Genomic DNA, 18,690 nt, shown 5'->3' with positions numbered 1-18,690 from the left:
ATGAGCAGTTGGCATGCTTTGACCCAGATGACCACAAGACTGCGCGTTATTCCCTGCTGGGGCCAGTGTGGAGCAGGGGTTAAAGATTAAGAGGATAATCCTATTTGTAGGCACTCTAGCAACGCACTTGGCTGTGCGCAGTTGTGGGTTTAACCCTTGTGGCGCAGTTTGTCCTACCTTATTCAACTCACTGTCAATTCTCGGAATAGTTTTATTCCGTTTATTATCTTGGAGGAAAATAACCTGCGTCTATTAAAATGATAAAACTCTTATTTGATCAGTTTATGTTCGCAATGCACCATAGCCCATTCCCAGGTACTGTTATTGTAGGCATATGTTCGATTGTGTACATGTAATTACACTTGGTTGTATATTACATAAATCATTTAGAATGCAACAGGTTATGTTATGGAATATCAAAACCATACGCTGAGACTAGCAACTATTACTATCAACCTTAATCGCATACAATAAAGTTTCCGAGCGCGTTAATTAACCTAGAAACAGGTGAAGCGCCATCTGATTTGCCGGTTATTACCATTATAAATGTAGTGCAGTTGCCCCTCGCAGTTATGAGATACGGATCTATTTTAAGTAGCCTAATATGTTAACATATTGTCAATAGCCTACAAGTGCAATCTCTCTAACCCTAACCCTAAAAAGTTTCTCAACACAAAGCAAAGTACCCTGTCACGTCACAACATAAAACAGATTAGCGATCAGCAATAACCTAAGTGGGTCACGCTGATGCTATGGAAATATGGGAGTTGTAGTCCTTCAATATTATCTATGCAACTATATCAAAGTGAAAGTTGATAGAGAGCGGAGCGGAAATACATATATGCTACTGCAGCTTCAAGGGGATATATGTATTGTTGCAACATCTGTGTTAGTAAAGAGTAAAACGATACGAATACTTTAAAACGAAAAACAAAATGACGAATAATGAAGTTGAGGTTAGTTAACTGCTTTCATTATTCAATAATGTCAAGATATTTTGTTCTTCGTCATCTTGAATGTGTGTCTAGCGCCATTCTGGGTGTTTTTTGACAAGTCATACAGTAAATATTGATATGATATTGATATATGGGCATCTCTTTGTCAATGAGACTATCTGACACTTACATCAGTGTGCTTTGGCGTCGCTTTTAGCATGTTGTTATTTTCCGTTAAGAGAGAGTGCTGCGTAGTAAGAATTTACAGATGTATCGCTTTCGGCTGGCCTGGCATTATAATTATTCTATCATTGAATATACCTCTCATGGAAATAATTCAAGACAACATATTTTCAACCAAGCATGATAGCAATGAAGCACGAAACATACTATATCCTCTCTTCCCTAGAATAACCTTTTAGGGTGTGGTCAAAACTGATGCGTACAGTGTGTGGTTAACTAACCACATAGGTAATGTGGGAAGGCAAAGAGCAATGTGTGTCTTCCTTCCTCAAATAATAATTTGTGAATGTGTACTTTTTTCCATAGACCATGTCAGTAGGGGAGACTGGTGACAAATGTAACAGGGGTCAATTGTAATTGTGCTTTTCTCCAATCAGTAACAAGTTAGAGAGATGAGACTCACTCAGTACTATACATGCATAGTTAGGTTTACCATCTGAAGGTTGTATTGGGCCAGGTAGCTTTTGAGGGGTAAATGTAGCTTTTTTCATCTACAGTACTTTCTACAGTTTTTTTGTTTTTTTTAATGTCTATGAATTCTACCTTGTATCATTATGATAACTGTTCTGTTGGACGCTCACAGGGGTGAATGTAACATCAGACTTTTTGGATTAAGATCAAGACTGTGATCCAAGCGTCCTCTTTAGAGACCTAGAAATGTATGATAAGCAGACAGATGTAAGTTTCTGATATCAAAAATAACTGGTCTTAGTTGAGTGGTCTCTGAGTAATGGAGTTAATTGCAAAAGAAATTACCATTGCCCCTGGTCTCCCATATATGGTTCGGTTTCACCTCTGTGAGAGTTGATATGCCGGTATTTTGTTCAGGTGGCATAGTTCTGGTCTTTTTTCTGTTTAGTTATTGTACATTATGTCATATGACCTGAATCTTTTGTCTGTTCTATTCTACCAAGCTGGAAAAAAGTGTGAGGCGATTCAGAGAGAAATTCCATGGCAAGATTGCAGTTGACGAAGCAACCCTACTTATGAGGCGCTCTGGAAACGACCATCACAAGGTCACTTTGGAAGTTATACAGAAGAAAGACGGAAATGGTACAATATAAATGCAAACCCCAATCATGCCACTTTGGGAACCCCATGTCTTTCTATTTAACTTGACAACTTCCAAGATAAAAAAATCCACATATTACATATTACAGTTAAAATCCACATATTACATTCTCCAATAACATTATAAGGTTGGCTGCATATACACTCTTACCTGACATCTCTTCCTTGTGTTTCTATATGATTCCACGCAATGCAGACCTGGATGATGAGGGCAGACGGTGCTTGCAGACTGATCCGACTGTCAAGGTTGTCTTAGCAATGATTGGTTGGTTATCATCTGACCCCTCATTGACCTCTTTCTCAGAACATGGTGCAGAGACTTATCATGGCAGGAGAGGGAACACCCCACCTCGAGGAGATTTAATTTTGAGGGGACAAATCTGTAAAGGCAATGATGAAAGGTGTGTGTGTGCATGTGTGTGTGTGTGTGTGTGTGTGTGTGTGTGTGTGTGTGTGTGTGTGTGTGTGTGTGTGTGTGTGTGTGTGTGTGTGTATGTGTGTGTGTGTGTGTGTGTGTGTGTGTGTGTGTGTGTGTGTGTGTGTGTGTGTGTGCATGTGTGTGTGCGTGCGTGTGCACTTGCGTGCATGTGTGGGTTTACTGGCATGGGCCCGTATGTGTCATGTTTCTTTAGGAGCTGGGGGAGCGTCTGCGGGTCCTGCCTCTTACTGAGATGAATAAACGTATGTTTGATAATGCCCAGCGTAACCTCACCCCCTCAGTCCTGCACCAGTTTGCCTGCCAGACCTGTGACAGGGACTGGTGGCGCCGTGTGCCTGAGAGGAAGAAGGTAATACCCCCAACTGGAGTCCCCTTGGTTTTTCACTCCTTACTAAACACGTTGTATAATGTGTACACTCATGCCAAACAACCCGCTCGGATTTTAGTTCAGATTAAGTGGTCTAACTTCATGCATGTTACTGTAATATGTGGTGTGTTAGTGCAGGTCATATGGGTTTCGCATAACCAGTTAATCTATTGTGGTTTCCTCTGGCTATCGTCTCTAAGGTATCGCGTTGTCACCTGTGCAAGCAGAAATATGATCCTGTCCCATTCGACAAAATGTGGGGTATCGGAGAGTTCCACTGCTCCAACTGCACACGCCACTTCAGGTAGACTCATAATCATAATCATAGGATTATGAGAAGAACATGGAGCTATTTCTGTGCAATTTCATTTCCGTTGCTACCTGTGATTGATTTCTCTTTCAGGGGCTTTGGGCGGATGGATCTGGGCTCTCCCTGTTACATCTGCAGAACTCTTGTCATCCCAACTCAAATTCTGCCTCCACGCAAGGGAGTGACAGAGGGAGGGTTTAGGAGACAGAACCCAAACAACTTTCCAGCTCAGGACGGCAACAACAGACAAGGTTACTAACACACACACGCACACACACACACACACACACACACACACACACACACACACAATATAGCAGTACAGCCATGCACAGTAAACGGTTCCTGAACATATCTAGTTGTTTGCTGTATAGTCCAATATAATTTGCAGAGTATGTTACAAACAAATACCACAAGGGGGCATCCTCACACATTGCTAGCCAGTTATTCACCTGCTGAACTTGTCATCCCCACAGGAAGATTCTCTCCTCCACAAAGGGGAGAGGCAGAAAGAGGAGGACAGAGGAGACAGAATCCACACAGCTGCTTGGCTGAGGACTGCTACAACAGACAAGGTTACACCAATGGGTCTCTTCCACACACACACACACACACACACACATACACAAGATAGCTGTACAGCCATGCACAGTGAATGGTTCCTGAACATATCTAGTACAGCTCAATTGCTTAAGTCTTGACTGTTGGTATTCAAATCACTTCAAATATGCTAGATATCAACAAAATGAGAGAAACATGCATTACAATCACAATGATTTTGTCCTCCTACCCTCAGAGCCCCATGTTCCTGGGTCAGAGTGTGTCCACCCTCGCAGCCGCCAGAAGAACAGGAAGCCTCAGGTGGTGAACCCCAGCCCAGAACATGATAGCTCAGGCTCCACAGTCAACACCTGTCTTAGTCAGGGCAGCCTGGACAACGTTGACCTCCTCATCATGGATGAAATCAAGGAGGAGAGTGAGGAAGAGGAGGGTTACAGAAGGGCCCACTCAGGCATCAGTGGTAGCAGCAGCAGCAGCTAAAGTAGCACTGACACTAGCAGCTCCACAATGATTCACCCCGCTATCAGAATATGATTGCTTTTTTAGAGAGATTATTGCTAATACTACAGTCTCTGTGTACAGTCTCTCTCAGAGAGGAAGGGCTCTCAGACTTAGTGCTGCTATCACTGTCCTTTCATTGTGTAATCCATGGGCAGACATTTCATTAATCACAACAGTTAAACGATATAAAAGTGATACGATATAACCAGTGTTATATGATCCTTTTGGCTTTGTTCATGCTCAATGAATGTTTGCCTTGCTGCTTGCTACTTATTCTGTTCTGTTAACTTCCACCCAGTATGTCTGAATGTTCTAGAAGATTGTAGAGGACATTTTTTGCACACCAGGGTGTGGGAGAGTGGGAGATGGTCTTGTGGGAGTGTTCTTTGTGTCTTTGTCTTTGTAAGAAAATAAAGTCATTTAAACTATTCAGACAACTCAATTCAAGACACGACTGCTCAGGTTTCATTCTCCAAAGATACATTTTGTGCAAAACAAATATACTGGCATTTAGTCTTTAAATGTCAGAGGCATGCAACTATTCCTCTGTGCCATCATGTAAGGTTGTTGAATACGTTATAATTATGACATTTTAATCCTATAGAATTGTAACTATGGAAACTGTAGATGGCTAATCTTCTCTAATAGTCTCTACATTGTTACAAAATCAAGTTCAACTAGTTATTCCTGATTGTCTCAGAAATATACCATACATTCCCCTCTTACAATATTTTAGAGTTGAGCCATTGCAAGTGCAGACCAAAAAGATGCTTATCATGAGATGGTGTATATGATTACTAGCAGTAATTAGTAGTTCTGTGTTGAAAAATCTCAACCGAAACAATCAAATTTGTGACTGATAAAACATTTGTTTTTTTTGATCAGGTCTCCCTATATCTGTTGTACATGTGGGCGGGTCCACACTGCCCTATTGTAGAATAGAGTTCCTTACAAGGTTTTGACAGTGTGAGCCTCACTGAACAAACAGACAGTGACACCCAACATTCAACCCCAATGTTTTTAAAGAAGGTATCATTTGGCCTGTGATAAGCCCTGGAAACAAAGCAGGAATTCCAGCATGATTCAAAAAAATTCACGTGCACTTCTAGCAAACTCTTATGTTTCCTCAGAGCATTGTTCCTATTCCCTATAGTCCCTATTGTCCCTGCTCCACCATAGAAAGTCTCTAAACCCAGATTAGTCATTCAAGACGAATTACACACAGTATAGTTGGCTACAGTACTCTTGTGTTGCCTCCCATATGTACACACACAATACACTATGAAAGTCGATACGTCATGAACTGCAGAATGTGAACATACAGTGCCTTCGGAAAGTATTCAGACCCCTTCACTTTTTCCACATTTTGTTGTGTTATAGACTCAATTTAAAATGGATTAAATTAAAAGAATTTGCCATCAATCCACACACAATACCCCAGAATGACAAAGCAAAAACACATGTTTTGAAATTTCAGTAAATTTATTAAAATTGAAATACAGAAATACCTCATGCACATAAGTATTCAGACCCTTTGCTATGACACTCTTAAAATTAGCTAAAATGCAAAAATGTCATCAACAAATCACTCGATTGAGTGGAATTGAGTACATCTTAATGCAAGGATAAAAGTTCATGTAATTTTGGAATTAATGTCTTTGTTTTTATAGGGTCTCTGATTTGCATAGGAATCAATTACACACTGTGTGGATCAGGTTGTCATTACAAACTGAGCAAATGGAGAGGAACAAAACTGCTCAGGAATGCGACCTTGAGGCCTGGGGAGACTTACAAAAATCTACAAAGTTGAATAGTGGAGAGGAAAAAGCACAGTCGATGGGACAACATCATCTCAGTCACTCTACAAAATTGTCACTCTACAAGTGGCCAAAAATAATCCCTTAATGGAAAATAATCGATCTCATATCCATAATTGTGTTTGCGACAATGAATCCAAGTGATACAGCAAAGAAAGTGGCTGGAAATGTGTTTATTTGGTTTTACTACAAAGCATTAGGTTTGGATATCCAGCACATGCAAAGCAGTTTCAGCACCATCTCTCGTGTGAAGAATAGTGGTAGCTGCATCAAGTTATGGGTATGTTTGTCACCGGCAGGGACTGGGGAGTTTGTCAGGATCAAGAGAAAATTATTAAATCTGCTGAGTTGGTAGTGACATCCTAATTTACACAGTGTGTAATTGATTCCTATGCAAATCAGAGACCCTATAAACACAAAGATATTAATTCCAAAATTACATGAACTATTATCCTTGCATTAAGATGGACTCAATTCAACTTACTGAGTGATTTGTTGATGACATTCTTTAGATTAGACATGGGTGGTGGACATCTGTACACTGTATGTACCTGACTGTTTGGTCCTGTACTGTAGCTACTCTGCATGCCAGTGGTTATTCCAGCTGACCTTTCTGTGATGATGCTATAAAAATCCACAGTGAGCTTTTGATAATTAAAAACACCATGGACCAAGCACACAGAACAGACAAAAGAATGGATTTTAAGTTGACCTCAGACCTCAGAGTCTGTTTACAGTATTGACTGTGGGTTCAAAACAGAGGAGGATCATTTCAGTTTTTCTCTTGGGTTGAACTCAGTTAGGTCAGTCACCCACTGAGCTCTTGAGGTGGTGAACAGCTGTCATCACAGGGTCGTTGAGGGTTATGTTGAAGCTCAGGGTTGAGGTGGATTTCTGACATTATTCTAACTGTGAAAGAGGGAGTGAAATAATAATCTTGACAACATAGCATTGACCACAATTAGGAATTTCAACACATTGATTGTGTTGGTAGGGCAGGGTTCAATCTAGCTCCATTAAGACTTAACACTTTTCGCCGTTTTCGCAGCTTCAAAAAAAAGCGCGAGTGAAAACATGAATGGAAAGTGATGGGACAACAATATTTTCTGAAATAAAAGCTGAAATAACCATAAATTACCCAACAAAAACTTTTGAAAAAGTATTTTTAATCTTTAAAATGTACATATTGGTGCAATTACATGTAATTTTACACATGCCTATTATATTGGTATAAACTGGACTGTACAGAAATATTTTTCAAAGATTTCAATTAATCTCTGGTACCACTCTACTCGGCAACACTTCTAGAATATGGATCAGATGAGTTTGAGTCTAAAGCGATGTCTTAGCAAATGTTGTTGGCTATTTACTCCATACACCTCTATATGCACTGCATAGGACACACAATGGACTGTACACAAATAATATTCCATGGCTAAACATGATTTGTTACTACCAATCTACTCAACAACACTTCTACTATAAATAATAAGTCAGTTTCAACCATGACGGGTGTCATACAAAGTATTATTTGAGACAACAGTTTGAGACAACTTTTGCTTTGTGACATGGTGCATTATCATGCTGGAAGTAGCCATTAGAAGATGGGTAAATTGTGGCCATGAAGGGATGCACATGGTCAGCAACAATACTTAAATAGGCTGTGGCATTCAAGCAATGATTGATTGGTATTAACGGGCCCAAAGTGTGCCAAGAAAACATTCCCCACACCATTACACCACCTCCACCATGAGAAAGTGTACAGGTGTTCCTAATAAAGTGTTGGGTGAGTGTGTGTGTATATATACAGTATATATACTGTATATATATAATATTTTAGCATTATTTGTATGATTTGATTCCTTAGTACAAAAAACATCTTGAGAGAAAAAAATGAATGTCTCCCCAAGCCATTCTCTGGTTAAGGGTGTGTCTTACACGTTTAGGGAGTGACCAACGTTGCTTTCATAACCAACATTTGTATAAATAGTTGCTCTGCCCCAAGTTCTGGATGCATTCACTGAGAACTGAACACAGACACTCTTCATCAGAATGTAAGTAGACGTCTAAGTTATTACATTGATAAAAAAGGCGTATGATGTATGTATCTTTGTTTAAATTGAGCATGAATGAAGTGTAATGGGAATGGGAATTTATTCTATTGTTTAATGCAACAGTATTCCCAAGGCAGGATGATGATTTTTAATTGTATTGCATTGCAGTCCCTTCCTTCGATATATTATTGCCGTGAAGATGCGTTGTGATGTGTTGACACTGACTTTTTGTGTGTATTTCAGGGTTTATCTTGCAATGCTGGTTGGCTTGCTGTTGGCTTTGACAGCGGAGGCTAGGGTTGGGTAAGCTATAAGATACTATTATCACTTTACATATTTCAGAAATCATACAATTATTTTGATTTTATGTTGAAATATAATTGAGTTTTGAATTGATGGCTCATATTGATTTGTTGGCCCCATTGATTCCCCAGGAATTCTTCAGAGTCAAGCTTCTGTACAGAGTCAAAAGAATGTCTGCTGTACAATCTGGTTTGTGAGAATGAGGATTATGAGGTGAGCCGCAAATTAACCACACAGAAGCAAATTCACCACACACATTTTACTGACTTCCTTTAACAGTAACTTTCCACTCATAACTTAATGTTTTTCCATATCTTGCAGGTGCGTCACTATGAAGCTGTTAAATGGGTGTCAACAGATGAGGAATCCTACTTCATGGAGATTGCAACAACCATAGCCTTCAGAAGGCTCTTCAAATATATCACTGGGTCAAATGAGGCTAGTAAGTGTGTGTGCGTGCGTGCGTGTGTGTGTGTGCGTGTGTGTGTGTGTCTACTTTGCAAGATGTCAATATGTCTATTCTCCCCATAGGTGTAAACATAGACATGACAGCTCCAGTGGTTGTCAAAATAGAGGAGAAGAAAAGAATGTGGCAGTCGTCCGTCTTCTCCCTCAGCTTCCTGCTGCCGTCTGTCCATCAGACAGCTCCCCCCAAGCCCACAGATGAGAAGGTGAGTCCTCAGAGAGAATGATGAACCCTTGCTTCTACTGTATGTTGAATGATACATCTATTTTAATTCTCTGCATTTATAAGAGTGCCTGTCATGTTTACTAATACTGCTGGTTGATGATGTGATTTCCAATGCAGGTGTATTTTCTGAACATGCCAGACATGAACGTGTATGTGAGGAGCTATGGAGGATGGATGATGTCCTTGTCATCCAGGATACAATCCTACCTTCTGTCCAGGAAACTAAAGAGTGTCCAGGCCACCTACAACAAAGACTTCCACTATGCTGTTGGATATGACAGGTAAGAGGAGGCCAAACTCCTTAATTATACTAAAATCCAACATTCAACTTACATAAAACATAATACTTGAATATTATTATTTGCCTTTCTGTTGTTAAGATGCACAGTATATTGCCCCTATGTGATGTGTGTGTTTGTATCTGTATGTTTGTATTACAGCCCAATGAAGATTATGGACAGGCACAATGAGGTGTGGTATGTTGTTGAGGGGGAACCTGTGTGCTCTGAGAAGCCAGCTCCTTCCTCTTAAACGTTATCCTTCACTACAATATCATAACTTTTGTGATACAGAACTATACAGATAATCCAAAATGAATATGCCATATGCCATGTTAGATAATCTGTATACGTTATATTTACATTTGCAGTATAGCCTAGAATATCTTTATACATAATGAGATGTATTAACAATGTTGTATACGTATATAATGTGACATTTTTGTACGAAATGACTTTTCATAACAATGCAATATTTTTGTTGAGTTAAATGTTTAATGAGTTAGATGTTTTCGGAAAGATTCAATAAAAACAAATACAATCTGTAATGAATCTGTAGTTTATTTAGTTTGTAAGTTTGTTTTAGAAACACACAGATACAAACACACACATCACATAGGGGAAACATACATATTAACAACAATAGAAAGGCAAGTTATTATATTCAAGTGTTGAGTTTGATGGTAGTTGAATGTGGATTTGAATATTATGAAGGAGTTTGGCCTCCTCGTACCTGTCATATCCAACAGCATAGTGGAAGTCTTTGTTGTAGGTGGCCTGGACTCTGTCTAGTTTCCTGGACAGAAGGTAGGATTGTATCCTGGATGACAAGGACATCATCCATCCCCCATAGCTCATAGCTCACCTCATAATTATCATTCTCACAAACCAGATTGCTTGACGAGTTCCTGACGACAACAATTTGTGAAAACAGAATGGTAGAAGCTTACTGTGAATTTACTTTCGCCCATCAAGTTCTTTCAAATCAGTGCAGATGAAAGAAAGGAGACAAGGAGAGGAAACCACTTCAGACGATTGAGATGCACCGTGAAACATTGAACCCTGCCCTACCAACACAATCAATGTCAGTTAAGTTCAAATCGGAGAAATTCCTAATTGTGGTCAATGCTATGTTGTCAAGATTATTATTTCACCCCCTCTTTCACAGTTAGAATAATGTCAGAAATCCACCTCAACCCTGAGCTTCAACATAACCCTCAACGACCCTGTGATGACAGCTGTTCACCACCTCAAGAGCTCAGTGGGTGACTGACCTAACTGTGAGTTCAACCCAAGAGAAAAACTGAAATGATCCTCCTCTGTTTTGAACCCACAGTGGAATAAATTTGGGGCTGAAGATATTCCGGAAGGTAGCCTCTGGTAACTGTAGCCTTCAAAGGGTGTATTGAAGGTGTTCCGCTAAGCATTTTTTTAATCGAGCTGCAGCTGCCATAAGTCATGCAATGCATCCAGTTCGATGAACCGCTGTGCCCCTGCTCTTTGGTATTTGGTATTTGGTAATGCTCCCTTAGGATGTGTTCGTGTAAGTCGTGTAAGTCTTTCAGGTCCATGCAAATTCTCAGCTCTCCATTTGGCTTCTTCACACAGAGCATTGAGTTCACTGATTCTGTTGCTCCATGTGTTGGTGTGATTACTTTTTAAATCAAATCAAATAGAAGTTTATTGGTCATATGGATGTAAATGGTGCAATGAAATGCTTACTTGCAAGCTACCTCTTAACAGTGCAGTGAAATATAAAGGAGATTTTTTTAAATATTAACAATTACACAATAGGTAATAAGTGATAAGCCGCAACAAAAGTGCTCAGTTAATAACAGGTCAATAACAATACAAGTCAATAATAAGTATAAAGTAGCAGTGTAGCAAGGTGTACAGCATTGGATGTGGTGAAATATGTGCGACGTCAGTAATATGTTTGTTTACCAGTTGATATTGTTTAACTTTAAGCTCCTCCATCCTGTCCAGTTCTTTTTTTTGAGTGGAATAGGAACTTGTCGAGGAGCATGCACGAGGAGTATGTGAGTGAATGGCAGAACTCCAATTCCATCATACATGCCATGATATTGTTTTTACTAAAATTCAGCTAAAATGGGAATTTACTAAATGGGACATGTCTTCATTTGCACCTTCCATAGGCTGAGAAGGCACATTTGACTCTTTGACTATCCCTATATCTCAGGCATGATCTCCAAGTAGTGAATCCTTCCCCTTGGGCACTACTACAAATGTGAAAGTCCTGGATATTAGACTGTTAGAATTGTCCAATGATTTCTGTATTCTATTTTCAAGTATTATATGTGCCCCTCACCTCTGACCTAGTAGCAACCTATCAAGTCAAATACACAATGCAGCAACAGGTGTTAGAGAAAGGCAGTAGAGGGATGAGGCCATAAGGTCAAATGCTAGTTTATATATTTTTTATAGTTATAGTCAAGGTGCAACAGCACATGACTCCAGCACCGGGACCTTTTTGACACCTCCAGGTGGACTACATCACACTCCCGAAGTATGTGGGGTATCAAGATGTGTTGGTGGTTGTTGTCAAATGACATACACATTGACAAAAGACCAGGCCAGGACGGGAGGCTACATAATGTATGATTATATTAGGTTCAGTAGACAGAAGGTAATGCCGTGCTACATCAGCTGCCAAACACTGTCGGAACCGGCATCAGTAGGAAATGAGATAACCATATCTGACTGTTCTGTGGAAAAAACATGCAGTTGCAATTTTTCTGATTTAGAGTGTGCTGTGTTTTTGAGTCCAATCACTCCTACTTGCATTAGAGAAAATGTATAGATTTATTTACATATTCTATCTTTCACTCTTCTCTTTCACTAAGCATGTCAACACCATTGTTTTGGTCTGTCAGTAAACCGGCAAGAGCCACTCAGTCCCTCTTCTGGTTGTTTTAGGTTTTACACACACACACACACACACACACACACACACACACACACACACACGCACACACACACACACACACACACACACACCACCACACACACACACGCACACACACGCACACACACACGCACACGTACGCACACATACGCACACACGCACACACGCACACACGCACAAGTCCACACACACGCACACACATACACAAATCCACATCCACACATACATTGTATTTGTTGTCAAGTTGCCAGTGCCAAGATCTCAACTTGTCTCTGTTTGCCACCAGGTGGCACTGCAAATGAGTAAAATGTCTTGTTACAAAGGGAAATAAAAAAAGGTTCTCTGATATAACCATATACTGCTAGGTAAAACTACTTTTGAATTGTAATATTCTATAGTTATTCCATAATTAACGATAGTTAAACTACTTGATTTTATCATGAAGTGGTACATGACTTCTGAACATAAAAGATAACAATAGCAGACCTAAGTATTGTGGTTTAGTTCACACAATATTAAACAATTCCATGACACTTCCCACTGTACATTTTCATATTCTTATTTCCAGAGGCAAAATACAGTAGATCACTTAAACATTTACACTCCATATAAGTGTATAATTCAAATATTATTTGACATGATAGAGTTGCAGGGACCATTCTGTCAATGAATTTCATAATCCAAATGCAGACAGATGAGCTGGTAATATAACCAATCACCCTTGGACTGCTTTATCTCTTTTGACGTCAGTCTGCACATAATTAAGGCTACCTGTACTCTAGGCTGTTGATTGGCATGTGCTTATCTGGCCTCATCTGTGAATTGATCTGGAATCTAGGACTTCCAGTCTTCTGGTGAGGGAAGTGAAGTCATCACATTATATAAAATCACTGTATTATGGTTCACATTCTTTATATATACAGACACAAGACTCCAACCAGGTCTCAACAGCATGTCATCATTTTACATCAGATTAGAAGTGTAAAAGGTATGTTGATTATTATGACTACTTTAACATCCAAACACATGTTAACTTGTTAGATGACAGGACCGTGTTTAGTGTTCAGTAGTAATGGTAGTAATGTGGTCATAGTAATGGCCCGCTGTCTCCAGTAGACTCTTATCTTATCAGTAGTGCTGTAGGATGACTAGTTGTCCTGTACTGATTTCACAGTCATTCTCTCTGCTCAGAATTCCAGCAGATTGCTCTCTTCTCTGGCTAGAGTAGGAGTGCCAGTCAGGAGAGGGTTTATGACCCTCACTATGGATCAAAGTCCTCCAGTGGGCCTCAACACAGCATCAGTCCACCGGGACTGTCTCTGTCTCTCTCCCTGTCTCTGTCTGGGCTCCTGCTCCCTCCGGCTGTGAAGAAAAAGGTTGGGGTGCTACCAACTTCCTCTCAACCTAAGATGAACCTACCCAGTTATTATTCAGACCTGCCCCTGCCTGTGGCCCACCACCCTATTGATTACCCGCAGGAGTTGTTGTCTTTGGAGGGATCATCAACATGTGAGTACGTTGGTGCCTTAAGGAGAATTGATTATTTTCAATGTGTATGGTTTTGAACATGATACTTTAATACGTCAGAGAACAGTTACAGGCAGGAGTGACTGATTCTTGAAGTGAAGTCATTGCTTTTCCATTTACCAAATATTGTCTCTGTCATCAGTAATTGTCATCATCATTGTCATATATATATATTTATAATAAATCACATTCTATTAAAAGATATGTGTGTATATTATACATTCATCTGAGCGTCTATTCACTAACCCATGGTAATGGGAAATAATTATGTAAAGGTCATATCACAGTTTATAGTTTAGCCAATCTAATCTGGGTGATAAGACACTGTATGTAACACTCTGGCTGTTCTGAAGCCGCTACCTCTCATCTACTGAATGATAAACCTAGTCACAGGTCACATGACCCACTGAAATGACAGAACATACTCCCATTGTTTCAAAACACGTCCTTGGAATACTTTTGCTGGTAACAGTAGCAACAATCACAAATTCATTACACAATTTGACCTGTATTTTGTGCTGGCACTGCATGTTTTGTACACAATGTTTGCTCAATAATGTGTTATGTGTGGTCTATTTGTATTGCAATCAGAGCACTTCGTCCCAGTACTAACAAATAATGCTTGTCCTTATCTGGATTCCTGAAACATGCATTCTTGCTATTTTTCAGACATAAGAAAAACTTTCTTTTGCCTAATGAAACATGTAATCCCAACAACCTAATGTAACATAACCTCCTCTCCCAGCTCAGGAGCTGAAGACAGAGCCAGAGGCCAGGCCAGACCAGGAGGAGAGCTGTCCTGTCTGTGGGGACAGAGTGTCTGGATACCACTATGGCCTGCTCACCTGTGAGAGCTGCAAGGTGAGCTGAAAGACACTGAGAAACACTGAGAGTTCTGGCTGAGAAACACAACAGTTCTGTCTGAAAGCTGCTATAGTTCTGCCTGAGAGATACTATCGTTCTGGCTTTAAAGACATGATAGTTCTGCCTGAGAGATACTATCGTTCTGGCTTTAAAGACATGATAGTTCTGCCTGAGAGATACTATCGTTCTAGCTTTAAAGACATGATAGTTCTGGCTGAGAGACACTATAGTTCTGGCTTTCGACCAACTAAACATCTACGGTAAGTGGTTTCACCATTGGCTTACAGCACAGCAGACATAGACAACAACCTCTCTAATCTCTCTCTCTGTCTCTGCAGGGCTTCTTCAAGCGCTCAGTGCAGAATAACAAGCGTTACACCTGCGCAGAGAGACAGAGCTGCCCCATGAACCCCTCCCAGAGGAAACGCTGCCCCTACTGCCGCTTCCAGAAGTGTTTGGCTGTGGGCATGAAGAGAGAGGGTACAGCTTCAAATACACGCACACGCACATGCACACGCACACGCACACGCACACACACTCACTTGGAAAAAAGCTGTTTGATTCATAGGCATTGTCAAGGTGACAGTTTGTCTGTGTGAGAATATCAAACTGTAGGAAATAGGTTAAACATATTCCTAAGGGAACAAGGAGCCCAAGCAGAGGAAAGCCCTGAAGGCAAGAATAATTAGGTAGCAGTGTTGGCTTGGTTATAGCTGAACAGCTTGAAGAACATGGTTCTCCCAAATCAATCATAGTCAATCAATCATAGTCCCTCTTATTGTCTGTCAATCTGTCAATACAAACACAAGGGCAGTGCCAGCGGAATTATTTCCTGTACTCCTACCTACAGTAGCATTGGCAGCCATATTCTGTTCATACCCTTCATATGACACATCTGTGAACTCATAAACCGCCGCAAGTGCAGATTAAATATGCTGACAAATAGGCCTGCTTTGTCAAAGCAGACTCAAGGGTTGAATTCTTGGATATTTAACTGATTCAGGTTCGTTGATCCAGTAATATCCAATTAAAACGTTATCTTTCAAAATGATTGTTAGAAACAAAGGAAAATCAAATGTTATTGGTTACAAATGGAAAAAGGATAGTACATTTATGAAATGGTCAATGTAATGTTGTATCATATATTGTTGAATAATGTGAAAAGGTGTAGTGCAGTTTTATTTTACATTATGTCAATGCACTGATTACAGAACTGTCTCTCCTAACAGCGGTGAGGGCAGACCGAATGAGAGGAGGTAGGAACAAGTTTGGACCTCTGTACCGTCGGGACAGGCAGATGAAACAACAGAGAGGTGGGGTTTACCACCAGCCAAACACTGCTCCCTACAGCATTAAACTAGAAGGTGCACAAACACATCGGCCCTCAGGTTCCAATGACTTTCACATGATGTCCAATCAGACATCTATGCCACTGTCCATTGACCCTTTTCACCAATCCCAGGCCTATTCCTCAAGTATGGGCCAATCAGAGCTCCCCATGCTCCTGGACTGCACCATGAATAGAGACCGCTCTTTAGCTCCCACATCTCTGCCTTACCCTGGACTCTACCACAGTGCCTTCCATGAATACCCCCAGGAGAAGAGGGACATGCCTTTCACCTGCAACCCAATCCCTGCAGCCCCTCTAACCTCACCCACACACAGCAACTTACTCACGCCACTCACCACAGCAACAACAACCCCAAACTCAACCCTAGCTCTGTCCCTTACTCCAACAACAACACCAACCCCAAAATCCATGTCGGCTCCCACACCTTGCTTCCTTAAACAGCTTCTGGAGGGGGAGCCAGATGAGACCCAGCTCTGTGCCAAGGTTCTGGCCAGCCTGCAGAAAGAGCAAGCAAGCCGTGGAAAGCATGACCGCCTCAATACCTTCAGTATCATGTGCAAGATGGCCGACCAGACTATGTTTGGGCTTGTGGAATGGGCCAGGAACAGTGCTCTCTTCAAAGAGCTCAAGGTAATTAAGTCATACTCAGTAGTGCTATAAAGCTAACATTGGGCAAGACAAAAAGGAATAGGGAGAATTGAATGAATCAAATATAATGTGAAATACATATAGTATATGTAATGTTGATTTTAAGTGGATTCGATAGCAGGTGGTGTGATGTACAGTGCCATCAGTGCATAGATATAGCAGGTGTTATAGCAGGTGTTGTTATTCCTACAGGTGGAAGACCAGATGGCTCTGCTGCAGAGCTGTTGGAGTGAGCTGCTGGTCCTGGATCACCTGTGTAGACAGGTGACCTACGGCAAAGAGGGCTGCATCTATCTGGTAACTGGACAACAGGTACAACTCCTGTCTAATGGCACCTGAGGCGTACATACATTGTCACCATAATAAGACGTCTCTAAATTCATGGCAAGGCAATAAACAGGTATAAAATATCCTGTTCTCTATCTGTTTCTCTCTCTCTCTGTCACAGATCGAGGTGTCAACCATCCTGTCCCAGGCAGGGGCCACTCTGAGTAGCCTGGTGTCCAGGACTCAGGACCTAGTGTCCAAACTGAGGGCACTCCAGCTGGACCGACAGGAATTTGTGTGTCTCAAATACCTGGTCCTTTTCAACCCTGGTGAGTTTTTCTATTGGAAATAAATGATGATCTCTACCTCTTTGTGACTGGTCTACTTCAGCCAAAAAAAGTGTTAATTACTCAATTACTTAATTACTCTGTAATCTAACAATCAGTGACAGTTTAGTGTTAGTAAAGTGTTCTGTATTAGGTCTGTGTGTATTGTTGAGTTATTGTCTTTTATACAGATGTGAAGTCAGTGCAGGACCGCAGGCTGGTGGAGCAGACTCAGGAGAGAGTGAACCGGACTCTGATGGACCACACGCTGCAGAGCCACCCAGAACACTCAGACAAGTTTGGCCAGCTGCTGCTTAGGCTGCCTGAGGTACGCAGCATCAGCCTGCAGGTGGAGGAGTACCTGTACCAGCGCCACCTATTGGGCGACCTGCCCTGCAACTCCCTGCTCACAGAGATGCTGCATGCCAAGCACAGCTGAAGGGCTGCTCTGTGTGTGCTCCCTGTCTTCAACCCTAACCTGATACAAATCCACCCCTAAAGACTTTACTCTTTGCTTTAGTAAGAGGTTGTTACTAAGCACAGATCTAGTATAAGATTGCTTTACACTAAATCCTAACCTTATCCATTCAAGGGATGGGAAAATATCTGGCCCCAGAGCAGTGGTTAGGGGCAACCTTTACTTACTCCATGCTGCTCTCCATTAGTTTAAGCATTACTTGTTTTTAAGAACAGGATTATACTACACAACCCCATAGCCAACTGATGATCTGTTGAAGCTAACTGTGTCAGTATTCTGAGCATTCAGTTTGATAGATGTGAGATCGAAACACTGCCAAATTCGGTAACTTCTCACTAACCATATGCAGACTGCAAACACATCATGTCAAACATGAAATCGTATCTGTTCCATACTGTGCTCATTTCTGAAGTCTCATCAATACACCACAATATCGGTGTATGAAATAAAAAATACCTTAATGTAAAGTAGCGGTTGTGAGTGTGTCAGTGTCTGTAAATGAACAATTATAAGAGCAAGATTAGACTCCACCCACCTAAGCTTTAATTTAATTTCCCTTGTACCTTAGACTCATCTTAGCTGATGTTTTAGTGACCACAAAGGGGGACTTGTTCTTGCAGTTCACATTTAACCCACAGTCTCCTGAACTAAATGGTAGTGAAATACTGGTGATACAGTATGGACAGACACTAAACAATAACATGGAGTGAAACTTAAGAAAACAAAAGTGTTT

General features: G+C 40.8%; 3 protein-coding genes across 3 annotated transcripts; all 3 read left to right on the top strand.

The window, feature by feature from the left end:
• The first annotated feature begins 816 nt into the window (after positions 1-816).
• Positions 817-4,874, top strand: shfl (shiftless antiviral inhibitor of ribosomal frameshifting). The gene is made up of 8 exons (XM_083676269.1): positions 817-956; positions 2,093-2,231; positions 2,446-2,495; positions 2,882-3,037; positions 3,256-3,359; positions 3,459-3,616; positions 3,842-3,940; positions 4,162-4,874. The coding sequence occupies exons 1-8, from the start codon at positions 936-938 to the stop codon at positions 4,404-4,406; spliced, it is 972 nt and encodes a 323-aa protein (XP_083532395.1). The 5' UTR covers positions 817-935; the 3' UTR covers positions 4,407-4,874.
• A 3,495-nt stretch (positions 4,875-8,369) lies between these two features.
• soul5 (heme-binding protein soul5) lies at positions 8,370-9,867 on the top strand (the record flags this gene model as incomplete). Its single annotated transcript, XM_083676460.1, has 7 exons — positions 8,370-8,380; positions 8,542-8,601; positions 8,733-8,814; positions 8,923-9,043; positions 9,133-9,272; positions 9,410-9,573; positions 9,733-9,867. The coding sequence occupies 7 exons, from the start codon at positions 8,370-8,372 to the stop codon at positions 9,821-9,823; spliced, it is 669 nt and encodes a 222-aa protein (XP_083532586.1). The 3' UTR covers positions 9,824-9,867.
• Positions 9,868-13,905: 4,038 nt separating this feature from the next.
• On the top strand, positions 13,906-17,918 carry nr5a5 (nuclear receptor subfamily 5, group A, member 5; the record flags this gene model as incomplete). The annotated part of the gene is made up of 7 exons (XM_083676459.1): positions 13,906-14,005; positions 14,769-14,884; positions 15,226-15,367; positions 16,117-16,868; positions 17,079-17,198; positions 17,335-17,482; positions 17,671-17,918. 7 exons carry the CDS (start codon positions 13,906-13,908, stop codon positions 17,916-17,918), a joined length of 1,626 nt encoding a protein of 541 aa, XP_083532585.1.
• Between the last annotated feature and the right edge of the window lie 772 nt (positions 17,919-18,690).

Source organism: Argentina silus, assembly GCF_951799395.1.
Source record: "Argentina silus genome assembly, chromosome: 9".
Lineage (NCBI taxonomy): Eukaryota > Metazoa > Chordata > Actinopteri > Argentiniformes > Argentinidae > Argentina > Argentina silus.
Note: the sequence above shows the minus strand (reverse complement) of the source record. Positions and strands in the feature narration are given on the sequence as shown.

Bases quoted from the DNA above. Each gene is read 5' to 3' on its own strand.
- shfl (XM_083676269.1), top strand. From the start codon at position 936: ATGACGAATAATGAAGTTGAG. The intron at 957-2,092 runs GTTAGTTAACTG...TATTCTACCAAG, and splicing joins TGACGAATAATGAAGTTGAG to CTGGAAAAAAGTGTGAGGCG. The intron at 3,617-3,841 runs GTTACTAACACA...TCATCCCCACAG, and splicing joins GGACGGCAACAACAGACAAG to GAAGATTCTCTCCTCCACAA.